The 13,259-nt window shown below is 44.3% G+C and overlaps 1 protein-coding gene across 20 annotated transcripts in view; it reads right to left on the minus strand.

Moving 5' to 3' along the window:
* Nucleotides 1-1,219: 1,219 nt before the first annotated feature.
* Nucleotides 1,220-13,259, minus strand: part of RBFOX1 (RNA binding fox-1 homolog 1) — a 1,985,071-nt gene continuing 1,973,031 nt past the window's right edge. For 10 of the 20 annotated variants that reach the window (XM_064478202.1, XM_064478201.1, XM_064478217.1 and 7 more), the window contains 2 exons: nt 5,635-5,710; nt 4,104-5,262 (listed from right to left, as the gene is read on the minus strand). In XM_064478202.1, the coding sequence (XP_064334272.1) occupies nt 5,115-5,262; nt 5,635-5,710 (224 nt within the window). In that variant the 3' untranslated portion in view covers nt 4,104-5,114. The other 10 variants (XM_064478203.1, XM_031433195.2, XM_064478211.1 and 7 more) reach the window with 4 other exon arrangements.

The following is a 13,259-nucleotide window of genomic DNA, read 5'->3' on the forward strand; positions in this document are numbered from 1 at the left end:
GAGGAGTTTCCGGAGAAGGGACCACTGAATATACCTGAGGTGGTATAATTCATACTACGTAGACAGCTGCGCTGTAGGAAGAAAATTGGAGAACAAAAGTCAGCTTTGGGCACTTAAAGTCTTCTTGTTTCAAATGCTGAGAGTTCTCACTGGGCCAGGACAGTAGGGGTGCTCGTTCTGGAATGTCAGACTTGCCACTCGCTGGACGTGTGGTCTTAGATAAACGAACCTCTCTGTGTCCCAGTATCCTCACCTGGAAATAATGAGCTTCCAGTTTGTGAAGCACTGCTCTCAGCCTGTGCCAGAGCTTGCTTTATTGATTTCACATGATATTAGGGGTAGGTGGTATTACCATCCTGAATTATGGATGAGGACACAGGCACAGAGGCACACAGGCAGCCAGCAAGGTACCAAAACAGGAAGCGAACTCAGAACCTCTGCTTCCGGACTCTACATTTTTTTTTTAATTTAAATTTTATTTATTATTTTTTTAATGGAGGTACTGGAGATCGAACACGGAACCTCATGCATGCTAAGCAGGAACTCTACCACTGAGCTATACCCCCCTGTTAGACCCCACATTTTAAAAACCTTCATATGTGTTACCAACCTGATAGCAGCATTAAGACAATTAAATGAAATAGGATTAAGATATTGGTAAGAGAACTAAATGGGGTAGATAATTCAACCCTGGTGGGAGTATTAAATAATTCAGTGAAATAAGGAACACAGGATTCTTGGCCCTTAGTAACCACTCTGTAATTATCAACACTAGCACGTGTCAGTATCATTTTTTCATCTTCTTCCTACAAGGCTTCCTCCTAAAAGTTGTACTAATAGCCTAAGTAGACGTTTCATTTGAAATGTATAGTTGTGTTTTGTTGAGTTTTGTTTTAAACCGAAGACTGACATTTCCGTGTCGAGGAATAGCTAAGCTTAATTCCATTTTTTGCCTTAAACATCTGTGGTTGGTTCCACTGACTTCTTTGGAAAGATATATGAGGAAAGGGAGCCCTCAGAACCAGCCAGCCAGGGCACCTGCACAGGCACCTGGGTCTACCTGTGGTGACAAGGACAATCTGCTGCTCACCTGGGCAGCTCCCCTCATCTCCTCCCCCCACCCACCGTGGGCACCAGGGCAGCCCCATGTGGAGCCGACAAATCCCAGGAAACACACTGAAGCAAAAGGACTCAGGACACCAACTCACATGTACCTTTTCAGACTAAGCTTTTATTTTTTGATATTACAAACCAGTTTTCTTTATTCACAAACCACTGTAAGTGATATAAACACTAATTTCTAAAGACAGATATACACATTTTCTGGGTTTGCAGATTGCGTGATGTGTGTGTTAAGAAGTCACTATATGCCACACATGATATTAATCTTTTTTTTCCATAATTCATAATAGCAATAGTTATTTAGATAAATGAAAACATTCCAAATAAATACTGTTTTAAAAAAATCCAAAATGTTTGTTTACATCTCTGACATACATTTTAAAATGACTTATTGGCCTCTTGGAGGAGTGCCTGACAAAAGATTCTGCAACATCAGTTGGCACCCACTTTGCTCTAAATGATTTTATTAAAACTACATACAATCATGGGGGAAAGTACAGCTCATCGATGAAAATCAAAACTGCAAATTAATTTTACTTTAACCAACACAGTAAGAAGTCTATGTTTGTGATTCCAAATACAATGCAAATTCTGGATTTTTGACATCGGAGGGAAATGGGAGAAATCTCTTTCTTCTCCCAACCCCTCTGCTCCTTCCGCCTTTCTCCCCTTCCGGGTAGGATGCCTGCAGCATTTTAATACATTGTTTCCCTTAAAAACATCAACCAGGCACCCGTCGTCGTCATAACACTGTCTTCCAGGTAGGGGGATGAGAATGTCTTAGTGATGCTATAAAAACACCCCCTTGCCCCTCCCCTCCCCCACCCAAATAAGTCTGGTGAAAAGAATATTTGCTCTGCTTTTGGCGCAGTTTCCCCCGTTTCTCTCTCTCTCTTTTTTTTTTTTGCGTTTTTTTTTTTTTTTCAAGATCACGGTGATCTGTCTTAGATAGCGAAGCTACAGAAACTTTGTTTTCAAATCTTGTGAAAGTTTATTGATGGTTTAACATCCAACCGGTCTTATTGCATGCACATAGGGTGACAAGAGGAAGCTGGATCACAAACACTTTTTTTTTTTTTTTAAGTTTTGTCTGGTTTTGTTTGAAAGCAGAGTTGTTACAGCGGATTGGCAGGTTCACAGCGGTGAGTTGATAGCTTTACTAAAGTGCACACCATACGGCCTGCACGATACACATGGAGATTTGAACTCTGGCAGCAAAACTACTGGGGACAGCTTGCTGCAGGATTTTTTTTTTGTTTTTAATTTCAATACAAAAACAGGAAGATCCGTGACAGATACCCCAACTGAGATTAACTTGTAAACAGGACAACATGGAAAGACTTCCAACAGAAGAAGTACAAACTGCAATTTTTCGGCTGTCATTTCTGACCCTGCTTCAGAGGTGTGGGATGGGGGGGGGACTTTGTTCTTTGGGGATGTCGAAGGTGGACCTACTTTTTTGCTTCCTTCTGACAAGTGTCCTAGGCCTTGGAGACAAAAAACAAACAAACAAACAAACAAAAAAACAAAAAAACCCTCAAGATACTGATTTGAGAGAATCCTTGGGGACCAGGAAGGATGGGAGGGCAGGCTCTCACCAACTGAAAAATTGCAGGTTGCTTACACAACGACATGTTTCAAAAAGTACCAAGCTGATGAAAATACCGTGATGACCTCTACCCAATGACTGCAATACTTGTAAAAGGCGTCTAGAAATCCGAATATGATTATCACGTGATTCCATAAAAATGATACGTCTGTCTCTAACGGTTGTTCTACTCGGCTAAAACTAAAAGCTTCATTAAGACTGTTTCTAGAACTGAACAACTCCACTGCACAGATGTAAATTGTATACATTTGTCTTTTTTAACTGGTACAAAGAATTTTAAGTTTTTATTACTTTCTCTTTTTTTTTTTTTGGAAAAAAAGAAAAAAATAGAAACAGTGCTTTTTATCACCTTTTTATTAATGTTATTTTTTTCCCTCCCATAATATAAAAGTCAGCAATGATATCAATAATTTATTATACTGGAAGAAATATAAAAAGAATGCTCGTTGATAGCCTAACTAGCAATTTTTGCCTAGATAACTAGCGGCTGGTTAAGAAGCTGAATACTGTCGGGTGGAATGGTTTAAAGGGTGGGTTTGCACAGCTTCATTCAGCTCAGATGCAAAGTGCCTCTAGCATCACCCCCTTAACAAGGTAACCTTTGGCTTGAACCGACAATGAGTAACTTAGAATCACTGACATATATCTATGTAGATATATCTATATAGGGAAATATATCTACATATATATATATATGGTCGTTGGTGCAGTGGGTCGTTTAGATTCATCAGTTACTATTTTTTTTTTCTTTCAGCCAAAACCCAGCCCCAATCCCCTAGGTACCTCCCACCCTTCCCCTTTCATAAAATAAAATAATGCAGATGCAGAAAAAACATGACTACTGTAGTCACTTACACTCTTCCCAACAGCTGATAACCCCAGTAGCTTTAATATTCAGCATATAGAATTCATTTACATGATATAGCACTCTGGATATGGCCCTAACACCAGTTTCGATTCATAGCTAGCATCTCTCTAGATCAACCACAAGAACTCCTACAGCCAGCAACCGAACTACGGAACCTTCAGAAATGAAAGACCCACAATATTAAAATACACAGAACAAAATATCTGAGGTATAAGATAAAAAATGTAATTTTTTTCCTCTTTTTATTTTTATTTTTTATCATTTTTTTTTAGATGCTAAAATGATGCACTACTGCATGTATTGCAATACCCAGGCCTCGGAAAGCTTCCTTTCTCCCCACATTGGAAGGTTTTTATGGTTTTGTCATTTAGTATGGAGCAAAACGGTTGTATCCCCCTCGGTATATACTAGCCTGCAATGAAGAAAGAACGAGACCCACATCATCAGCATGGCTCCTAGTCTTGGCATCAGTCAAGGGTGCAAAAGCATTCTGAAACAAAGCAATTTAAGGGGTGTGTTTTTTACATTTTCCTTTTGCAACACGTGGATCATCAAAAAAGACTAATGTGAAAAATAGACACTCAGAAACAACCAAAACGGAGGCACCCCCTACCCATCCCAGGTCACTCTTGGAGAACTGAAGGTAGGGCCAATCCTGACCGCCCCCAATAGCTCCTTATAAAGAAAAATCCCTGTAAAACCAAATTCTGTCAGCCAGCCCTGTGAGCTAAAAGGACTCTGATGCAAACTGGACAACTACAGGATTGGCACTGTCTCATTTTATTGGCTTGTTCGACTTGTTAATAAGACTATGTTCCATCGGGAGAAGCTCAGTCTACACTCAAGAGGTTGAATGCAGATGACTTTTCAAATGTAGTTGTTCAACTCTCCTTTCCAACACCTTCCTCAAGTGGACCGGGTGTTGAAGCAGAGTGGTTGAATGCAAAATCAGGAGGAGAATTTAAATCAGCTTCTTACTTGACTTGCCTCAGTAATTTGTATGGAAGTTGCTCTTGAGAGGGGAGTTGTGCAGATGAATTGCTTGATGTAATTGAGCTTGTGCAAAAAAATAATGCGTTTCCAAATCGTGGCGGAACTTCTATGGCCAAGCGCCAGTGAATTGTCTGGCCATGGCTTTAGATGGCTCTGAGGTGGCACTTAACAATTTCCATTGTCTAAAAGTTTGGCGATTCAAAGGAATGCCTATGGGGATCTATTTTTAGGATAAGGACTGGTAATTCTTGACTCCAAGCAGAAAACTGCATGCCAGAAGCTTTGTAATGATTGCATACGCTCTCACGTGATGGGCACGTCTTAACTGTACTCAGGAGTTTTAGTGCATAGAAGTTTGAACAGGTACAGGCAAATTCACCCCACCCTCACCTCCCCTTTTTGCCCTCCCCCCACCCCTCCCAAAACAAAAACCCAGATCCCCCCCAAAACAAAAGACAACCCCAAAACTGATTCCTTCTAATTCCTATGTGCTAGGCACACACACAAAGTGTGCCCCTCTGTCTACTTTCTCTCCTGGGCGACTATGACTTTAAACATGAATTGTAATAGGGGAGGAGAGGCAGTCAGATTCTCAGCTGCCTGACAGCAGAGGCCTGGAAGTGTGCAGCTTAGCTCCTCTGAAGTCTGTGCTGGGGCTGGAACCTTGGGGCTATGTGAATGAGCGGCAAGGGAGGGAAAAAAAAAAAGAAAAAAAAAAGTTCTGCATTGACACTGCATTCTGTTAGTGATGGATTTAATTATCAAAATGACTAATTATTCCATTAAGGTAAGTGCTCTGCTAGGTGAGACTTGCAAAGTTAGAAATATAATAACTTACATGCACTACATTGCCAAGAAATTAAGACATTTATCAAGTTTACTGGGAGGATTAATGTGGCATTTTAGCTGCTGTTAGCACAAGAGACAAATTCAATTAAGGGAAAGTGAGAGGACGTCAGCCGTCAACCCCGTACTAAGGTCCCAGCTGGGGGAAGGGATGGGAGGTAGGAGAAAGTGAGGAAGAGGAGGAAGTGGTACTCACCATGGCACCAACGCCGTAGGTGGGGGCTGGAGCAAGTGTGTGGTGGTAGGGGTCGGTAGCATAAACTCGTCCGTAACTACGAGGGAAACAGAGGTGGAGATTAATCCATCACAGGCAACTTCAAAGTAAATAATAACAACCACAAAATACAAAATACCAAGACAGTGCAGAGGGGCCCTATTCCTCTTTAGAAATAAGAAACATACTCCAGTCTGCCACGTAACATGAGAAAAGTCCGTCTGTACACAAGACAGTCCTTTGTCCATTTAACATTGCTGATGACATAGGTATGTAGTGTGTGTGTGTGTGTGTGTGTGTGTGTGTGTGTGTCTCCTCTCTCTCATACAGCCCTTTCTACCCTGCTCACGTAGCTACTTCAAAGACAGAGGCAGGCAGAAGAAACAGCTTGGAAGAATGGTTTTAAGAAACCCAGGACCCACAAGAGACAGGTTATAATCAAGAGAGTGTCCTCTTTTCCTAGTGTAGATGTCACCACACAAGCGAGACAGGTGGGTCAAACAGGGTGGAGTGATCCGGTCTGTACATTTAGGGTCCAACATCTGAGAAAGGGAAAGCAAATGTTTTGAAATAGAAGCATCTTTGAAGGGTTTGTGGGACCTCCCCCTCCAGTCAAGAATTAGAGCTTGATTTGGTTTTGATCCCAGATTTATCACCCCAGAATGTCTATCTCATCAATCTACAGCCACGTTCTGGGAAGGGACACATTTCAGACTATTTCTTGATGACATTCCCTCATCTGTGTGTTTTCCTTTTTGTTTCCCCCTCACTCTCTCTCTACCATCTGCTCCCTCCACTTCCAGGACCTCCAGCACAGGCTTTAGAATACCAATGTAGAAGGGATGGAAACCTAAGGCATTGGATGCCTACTGAGTATCTGGAACTGAACAATGCAACAGATCAGAAATTAGGTTTCAGAGAGGTTGAGTCACTTGCCCAAGATCACAGAGCTAGACAGAGTCAGAGCTGATCCTTGAATCTCTCAGGGAAACTCTCATGCCCTTTCCATGGTTCCATGCACCATTCCTTGAATGGCCTGCCACATACCTTCTTGGGAATAGTTTGAACATCGCTGTTTTGGTAATGAGCAAAGCTGAGATGCAGGTTAGGTTAGGCTAGGGTCTCTGGAAGCAGTCTGAAATGGAGATTCTTCTGCATCTGATTTGTTGAGGGGTGCTTTCAAGAGGAGAGAGGGGCAAGCAAGGATGTGGTCTGAGCTGGAGTCTAGCTTCTATCTGATCCCGAGATCAACCAACACCCCAGAGTTGATCCCGTCTGGAGGCAAGTGGCTTGGTTGGTTAACATTAGTGTAAGTTAAGCATTAGCTGGGGGCTTCCTCGCGGGGTAGAGATTAATCTCTGAGTTGAAGGGACCCTTTGGCAGAGGGTAAGTCTCTGAAGAAGGAGGCAGCTGTGTGCCATTTGCAACCAATAGTCTAGAGCAACTGGGGGATGGGTGGACCAGCCACTCCATGGGGTATGTGTAAATTATCAACCTTCTTTAACTTTTAAACTTCCCTTTAAAGAATGAAGGAACAAGGCAGGAAGAAGTCGTTTGTAGTCTCAACCTTGGGGCCTAATTTGCACGGACTTTATTCCTCTCCATCTCTATCTTTTCCCTGCTTGCCTTACCATCTTCTTTCTCGTCATCAGTGGGTAAGAATGTATGGGATGGATCTCATACCGTGGAGCTTGGGAAGGTGGAAGAGGCTAGATGAAGGTCCTTCTAACTCCCAGTCTAAGGTAGACCCCAGACAGAAAACAGATATGATCACCCCAAGTCCTCACTGGCCAGGTCTTACTCCCAAGCCCCCCCTTGCCTGTTTCAAAGGGCACCGCACTCCCATCATCCACAGGAGGCTTCCTGCTTCGAGAAGCCGTGTTCTCCTGATCCTCACAAGCAGTGACACGAATGGATGTTTCTTTTCTGAGATGAGTCTCTTGGTGAAACTCACAAATCGTCAACCTGACCCTCTTGCTTTTCATTCCTTGGAACACCCTTCATGCCCTTGACTCATCAAAAATGACCTTTAATCAAAAAACTTTTAGGCGGGGAAGGAAGGTTATAGCTCAGTGGTAGAGTAACATGCTTAGCATGCACGAGGTCCTGGGTTCAATCCCCAGTACCTCCATCAAAATAAGTAAGTAAATAAATAAATATACAAATAAACCTAATTACCTCCCCCCTAAAGAAAAAACAGAAACAAATAAAAACATTTTTTAAAAACCTACAAAAATATAAGGGGAAAAAAAACCCTAAAAAAATTCTCCCTCTCTCTGGGAGGGAAAAATAGATATAAGTCCAAGACAGGGTGTATTAAGGCAAGAAGAATGATGACGTTTTTGAAAAAAATTTTAGTCATGGAGGTCACTCATGAAACTTGGGTTTCTACCGACATACATAGAAGTAGATACTAATGGGGGAAAGAACATGATGTATGACTTTGGCATTGATTTTCATTTCATGAGAAAATCAGCTCTGTCATGGGTCTAGAGACAAAAAGCTAAAAGCTGTTCATAGGATTGTTTTTAAGGTACTTCCCCCTGGCAAAGCTGGTTGTAGGGAGCAGGGCACAACCTGCGACGGCAAACGGAAAATGCTTGGCCGTTGACTAAAGCGAGCCCACAGCATGGTGTTCCTTCAAAACAAGTGTGCAGATGTGAATTCAGAACAGTGATTGTTAGTTTTCAATCTAGGGACGGGTTTTTCTGTGGCAGAAATGCCGTCTTTGGGGGAGACAACATAGCGGCCGTCTGAATGCATTGCGTGAAAATGCAGCCCCCCCCCACCTTTTCCTTCTGAGTCGTTTAATGGTGAATTCATGTTTGTCTCTAATACTGGGCAGAGCTTCAACCTTTGTGTAAAACCCAAGGTAACAATTTGGCAGCGTTCTCTTCCGAGGCAGGAGGAAAATACAGCAGCCCCGAACGATTCCTCGTAAATGAAAAGCCCCCTTTCCTCCTCAGGGTGACCTCTACCTTCAGAATCTGATGGTTTTATTATGATTAATAAATTTCATTTCCACAGAGGAAAAGGGACCATGTCAGCTCCGACCGAAAGCAAGGAGGCTTCTTTTCAAATGCTAATTTCGAAACACACCCTTGTGTGACACTATGGTTTCCACCCAAGGTTAGGAGGGAAGACATGGACTTGAGCGCTGTTCCTGCAGCAGACATGCCAGGCGCGTCAGCGACCGCACATCCTCAGAGCCGGCCGAGCACAGCCCCAAAGGAAGAAGGGCAGTTCCCAGGGACCTCGACGGGAAGGATGCGCAGGTGTCTTGTGACCGCCGCACTCTGACTGCCCTGCACCCCTGGTGATCCTCCACGCTGCCCACCCCTGGCCACAGCGGACACTAGTGCAGTCAGGTCAGGATGCTGTTCACGGCCCCACATCCCATCCGTCAGAAATTACAGATGAGATCTTAAACGTGTCCACTTCACTCCATTCACGCTCTCACCACCCTGACGGAAGCTGCCAGTGTGTCATCAGAACCAAACTGAAAGCAGCCTGAAGTCTTGTCCCTTAGGTCCTCCTCAGGCTTCTTTGCACTGCCAGCCGTTTATATCTGTATCTGTCTGTCTATCTAGCTATCTATCCATCTATCTAGTTAGATGTAAATCTATATGAATCTCATCATATCATCCCCTTGCTTAAAACCCTTCAATGGTTTTTCCATTGATCCTAGAATAAAATTCAAATTTACAAGTCGCCCCTGCCCGCCTCTCAGTCTTATCTTACGCCTCTCTGCCCTTAGCTCACTGTGCTCTGGCACACTGGCCTCATCAGTGCTCCTTGGACACATGCAGATCCGTTCCTCCTCAGGGCTTCCGTCCTCGCTCATCTTCCACATGAACTGCTTCCTTTCATCCTTTATCCGATCAAATGTCAGCTCCCGGGACTCACCTCTGTCCCCCACTGCTTGTCCTTAAGCACACTTTCCAACCCCTTTCCCATCCTTCACATCATGGAGCAAATCTGAATTCCTTTTGTTTACTTACCTCCAGGAGGGGTGGTTTACCTGTCCCCCTTCCTGAAGTCAGCCCCATGGGGGTTGGGGCTGAGTCTGTTTTGTGCACCTGTTTCTCCCCAGTGTCGAGGATGACACTGGCCACTGGGCCAGTGAATAAGGGACCAAGCCGATGCCACTCATTGAATGAAGGCAGAGAGAGGGAGGGGTAGAGAGAGAAGAGAGGTCTGGCAAGACCCTGTAGCCAGCATGACAATTCTGTCCGGAGCTAAGATTCTCTCAGCTGTGTTTTCTGAAGATTCTTAGGTCAGCTGCTCCCAGATTCAGTCAAAACCCCTCAAGACACTCAGAAACACAGTTTCTTAAGACTTGAAATACAAGGTGTAACATTTCACATCACCCTCTGAAAGTTCACGAAACACTAGCCAAGTCGCCTTAAAGTTCATCAAAGGGAAAACACCAACAAAGGAAGAAAAGATAACTGCTTTTGCTGGCTAGTTCAGCACCGCCTGCTGCCATCATGAGCCCCGCTCTGTGGCCGGCCTTGGCAACAAGTTCCAACCAGGAGGCCCGCCTGCTCTGGGCAGGGCGAAGGCTTGGGGCCAGAAGATCCAGGTTTGGGTTCTGCCTTGGCAACGTCCTTGCTCAGTGATGCAGGCAAACCACTCTCTCTGAGCCTCATTTCCCTTGTTCATAAAATGGTTTTGTTCTGTCTGAGCCCTGCCTAATTCACAGATAAAGTGCAAGGAAAGAAACCAGATCCATTTGAAAGCAGTTTGCAGACAGTGGAGATGATGACACAGGGGTTCTTATAGAAAATTTCACAAGCCAGTCTCTCACGCCTGCCCAGACTGTGGGTCTGCAGAGGCACAAGGAAAGATCCTATTCTAACAGGATCATGTGTAGCTCTGGCAATCAACTCACAGATGCTTTTGGAGTCAAGATCTGTCTCCTGTACAAGTTACAGATGTAGTTTAAATTGCTGTGTTTGAACTTAAGGTGATGTTGGCATCAAATGAGTAAGTAAGCTGCCTGTTGAATGGGAAATATGAACCCGTGTTTGTTAAAGTGCTTGGTCAACTCTACTGAGAGATGTAAATACGACTTACCATTAACATCTTCTAAATCTCGCTACAGCAAGCTGGATTCTAATGAAAGACAATAGGGCCATGTTGGTGCCCCACCCCAGGGTTTTAACAGTCAAGTGATTTTCTCATAGGGACGCAGTAGGTCACTCTGTAGATCTGAACTGAGTCTTCATGCCCCTGGGACTTTTCACTCTTACTTTAGCATCACCTCCCCACGCCTTCTGTCCCAGAGACGGCTGGGGAAATCCCAGCGGGGCAGAAAGATGAATAAAATATGCTCGGCCATCAGATGGAGTTCACAGGGTGGTGCAGACAGCCCAAATGCAGCCTGAAGGTGCAAAGGCATGTGTCCCCACCACACAGAGCATGCAGTAGAGTATGCCTTCAAAACAGGATACCTCACGAGGGATCAGAATGCATGCCCCCAGTTTCTGCAATGCCATGAGGGGCTACGGTGCCCTCCTAATTATATCTAAGATAGTTTGGAAGGTATTTGGGAATTTAATCCATGCAAGTCACATACTTGCCGCACAAACAGGGTCCTGCACCATGGCCCCGTGGTTCCAGCAGCCTGCAGTTTGGAGAGCAGTGGTATAGGTCCCCATCCCTCTCCTGTGGTCTCAGACGTCAGTTGCTCAGTAGGTCTTAATGAATACTCGCTGCGGAATAGTCCTCTGTGACCATGGTAGCCATCTCCTAGTCTAAACTAGGCAAGTGCTCATACAGTTGTAGACCATGGAGGTGACCAGGCTTTATTCTAAAAGCTTCCCAAGATATATAAGTCAGAGGGGTGGAAACAGTCCCATAACTCAAAACCTCCAAGAAAAGACAGGGTAGAAATGGAAGAAGTTCTCTAAGATGAACAAGGAGCCATCCCAACCCAACCTGACCTTTCTGAATTCTGAATTCTGCTGCTGCTCACTTCCTGAGCTTGGATTTGAAATGATCATCTTCACAAATCACTCTCTCTCAATCTCATGACTCTTTTCCTCAGAAGTAGGAGGGAAAGCATCTTTGGGGCTCCCTGGCTTCTCACTGGGAAGCCACGGAGTTTGTTGTTATGCACGGATGCCTGAACTGTGTGGACAGAAGTAACCACGTACACCCTGAGGAGTCCATGAGAACCAGATCATGCCACCCACGGCAAGTCAGATGGCATCATCCTTTCCACGCCCTCTCAGTGCAATTCAGAACCTCTTCCTATTCTGAATCCCAGCAGAGCAGGTTTGAGGTAAGAACCTTGATTCCACATTCATCAGATCAGAGTAGCAGCCACGGTCTGAGAGTCAAGAAGACACAGTAAGTCCTGCTTTTGGCAACACAGCTCCTCCCCTCTGGACTGTCTCCTTCAACGAAAGACCAAGGGCCACACTCTCTTTAATGCCAAAGCCAAGGCCACCCTCCTTTAGAAAGTCCATTTCACCTTCTATGCGACCTGATGACAGCTCTACCAAATTCACTAAGAATTTCCCATCATGCTTTGAAATCAACATGACACCCCAGCTACAGTTTCATCCCTAGGGGAACCACAATGACAGTTTCCCGTTTGCATCCTTCCTGAGATCTTCGATATGCCTGAAGACAAGCAGGGTTGAACAGTAGCTAAGGATTCCTCGGGGTCAGAATTCCTAGCATCAAATTCTGCTTCTCCACTCTCCCTGCTAAGTAACCTCAGAATGCGGATCTCCTCGCCGAGCCGGTTTCTCCATCCATGAGCGGACATAACAACGGTGCACACTGACTGTACAAGGCTATGGGGGGGCTGAGATGAGGGCTGTGGGTTATCGGTTAGTTAGAAACAGAACAAGTGTCAGTTATGGTTGCTACTGAGATTACTGACAGGATTGACGCTCTTGCTGTCTCTCCACTCCACGTGGGGTCCCTACAGTAAAGCCCGTGGAATACATGCAACAGAGCTACCCCCGAACTGAGTCGTCCTGCTGAACCCCTGTGTCCTGGCGCCACCCCCACCCCATGTAACTCAGATCAAAATTCTAAGAGGTTCTCCAACAGGATGAGAAGGAGATAGATTCTGGGGTCCTGTAACCCAGGGATGTCCCTCTACAGCATACACACACACGCACACACAGACACACACACACTCGGAGACAAAATTGAAATGTGAAGTCAAGACACACTGCCAACATCCAGGTTATCTGCCGCAATATTTTAATTCCAGGTGAGTGTCTCGCCTCTAAGAGGCCAGTTCTTGGAGCACACGCATTCCTTCAATTCCTTCAATTCTATTCATTTGAGAAAAATGAATGAAAACGTGGCTCTCACATGGTACTGTCTGAGAGGAATGTAATGAGAGCCAGAGATGTGAACCACACAGGATATCATAAGTTTTATAGCAGCCACATTCAAAAACAAAAAAGGGGGGAAACAAAACAGGTGCCATTCATTTTTATATTTTAATTTAATCTAATATATTAAAACATTAAAATTTCAATGTGACATCGACATAGAGATTACCAGTGAAACATTTCACGTGATGTTTGCACTAGGTTTTTGAAATCTAGTGTGTGTTGTACACTTAGAGCTCATCT

Source organism: Camelus dromedarius, chromosome 24, assembly GCF_036321535.1.
Source record: "Camelus dromedarius isolate mCamDro1 chromosome 24, mCamDro1.pat, whole genome shotgun sequence".
In the NCBI taxonomy this organism is placed as follows: domain Eukaryota; kingdom Metazoa; phylum Chordata; class Mammalia; order Artiodactyla; family Camelidae; genus Camelus; species Camelus dromedarius.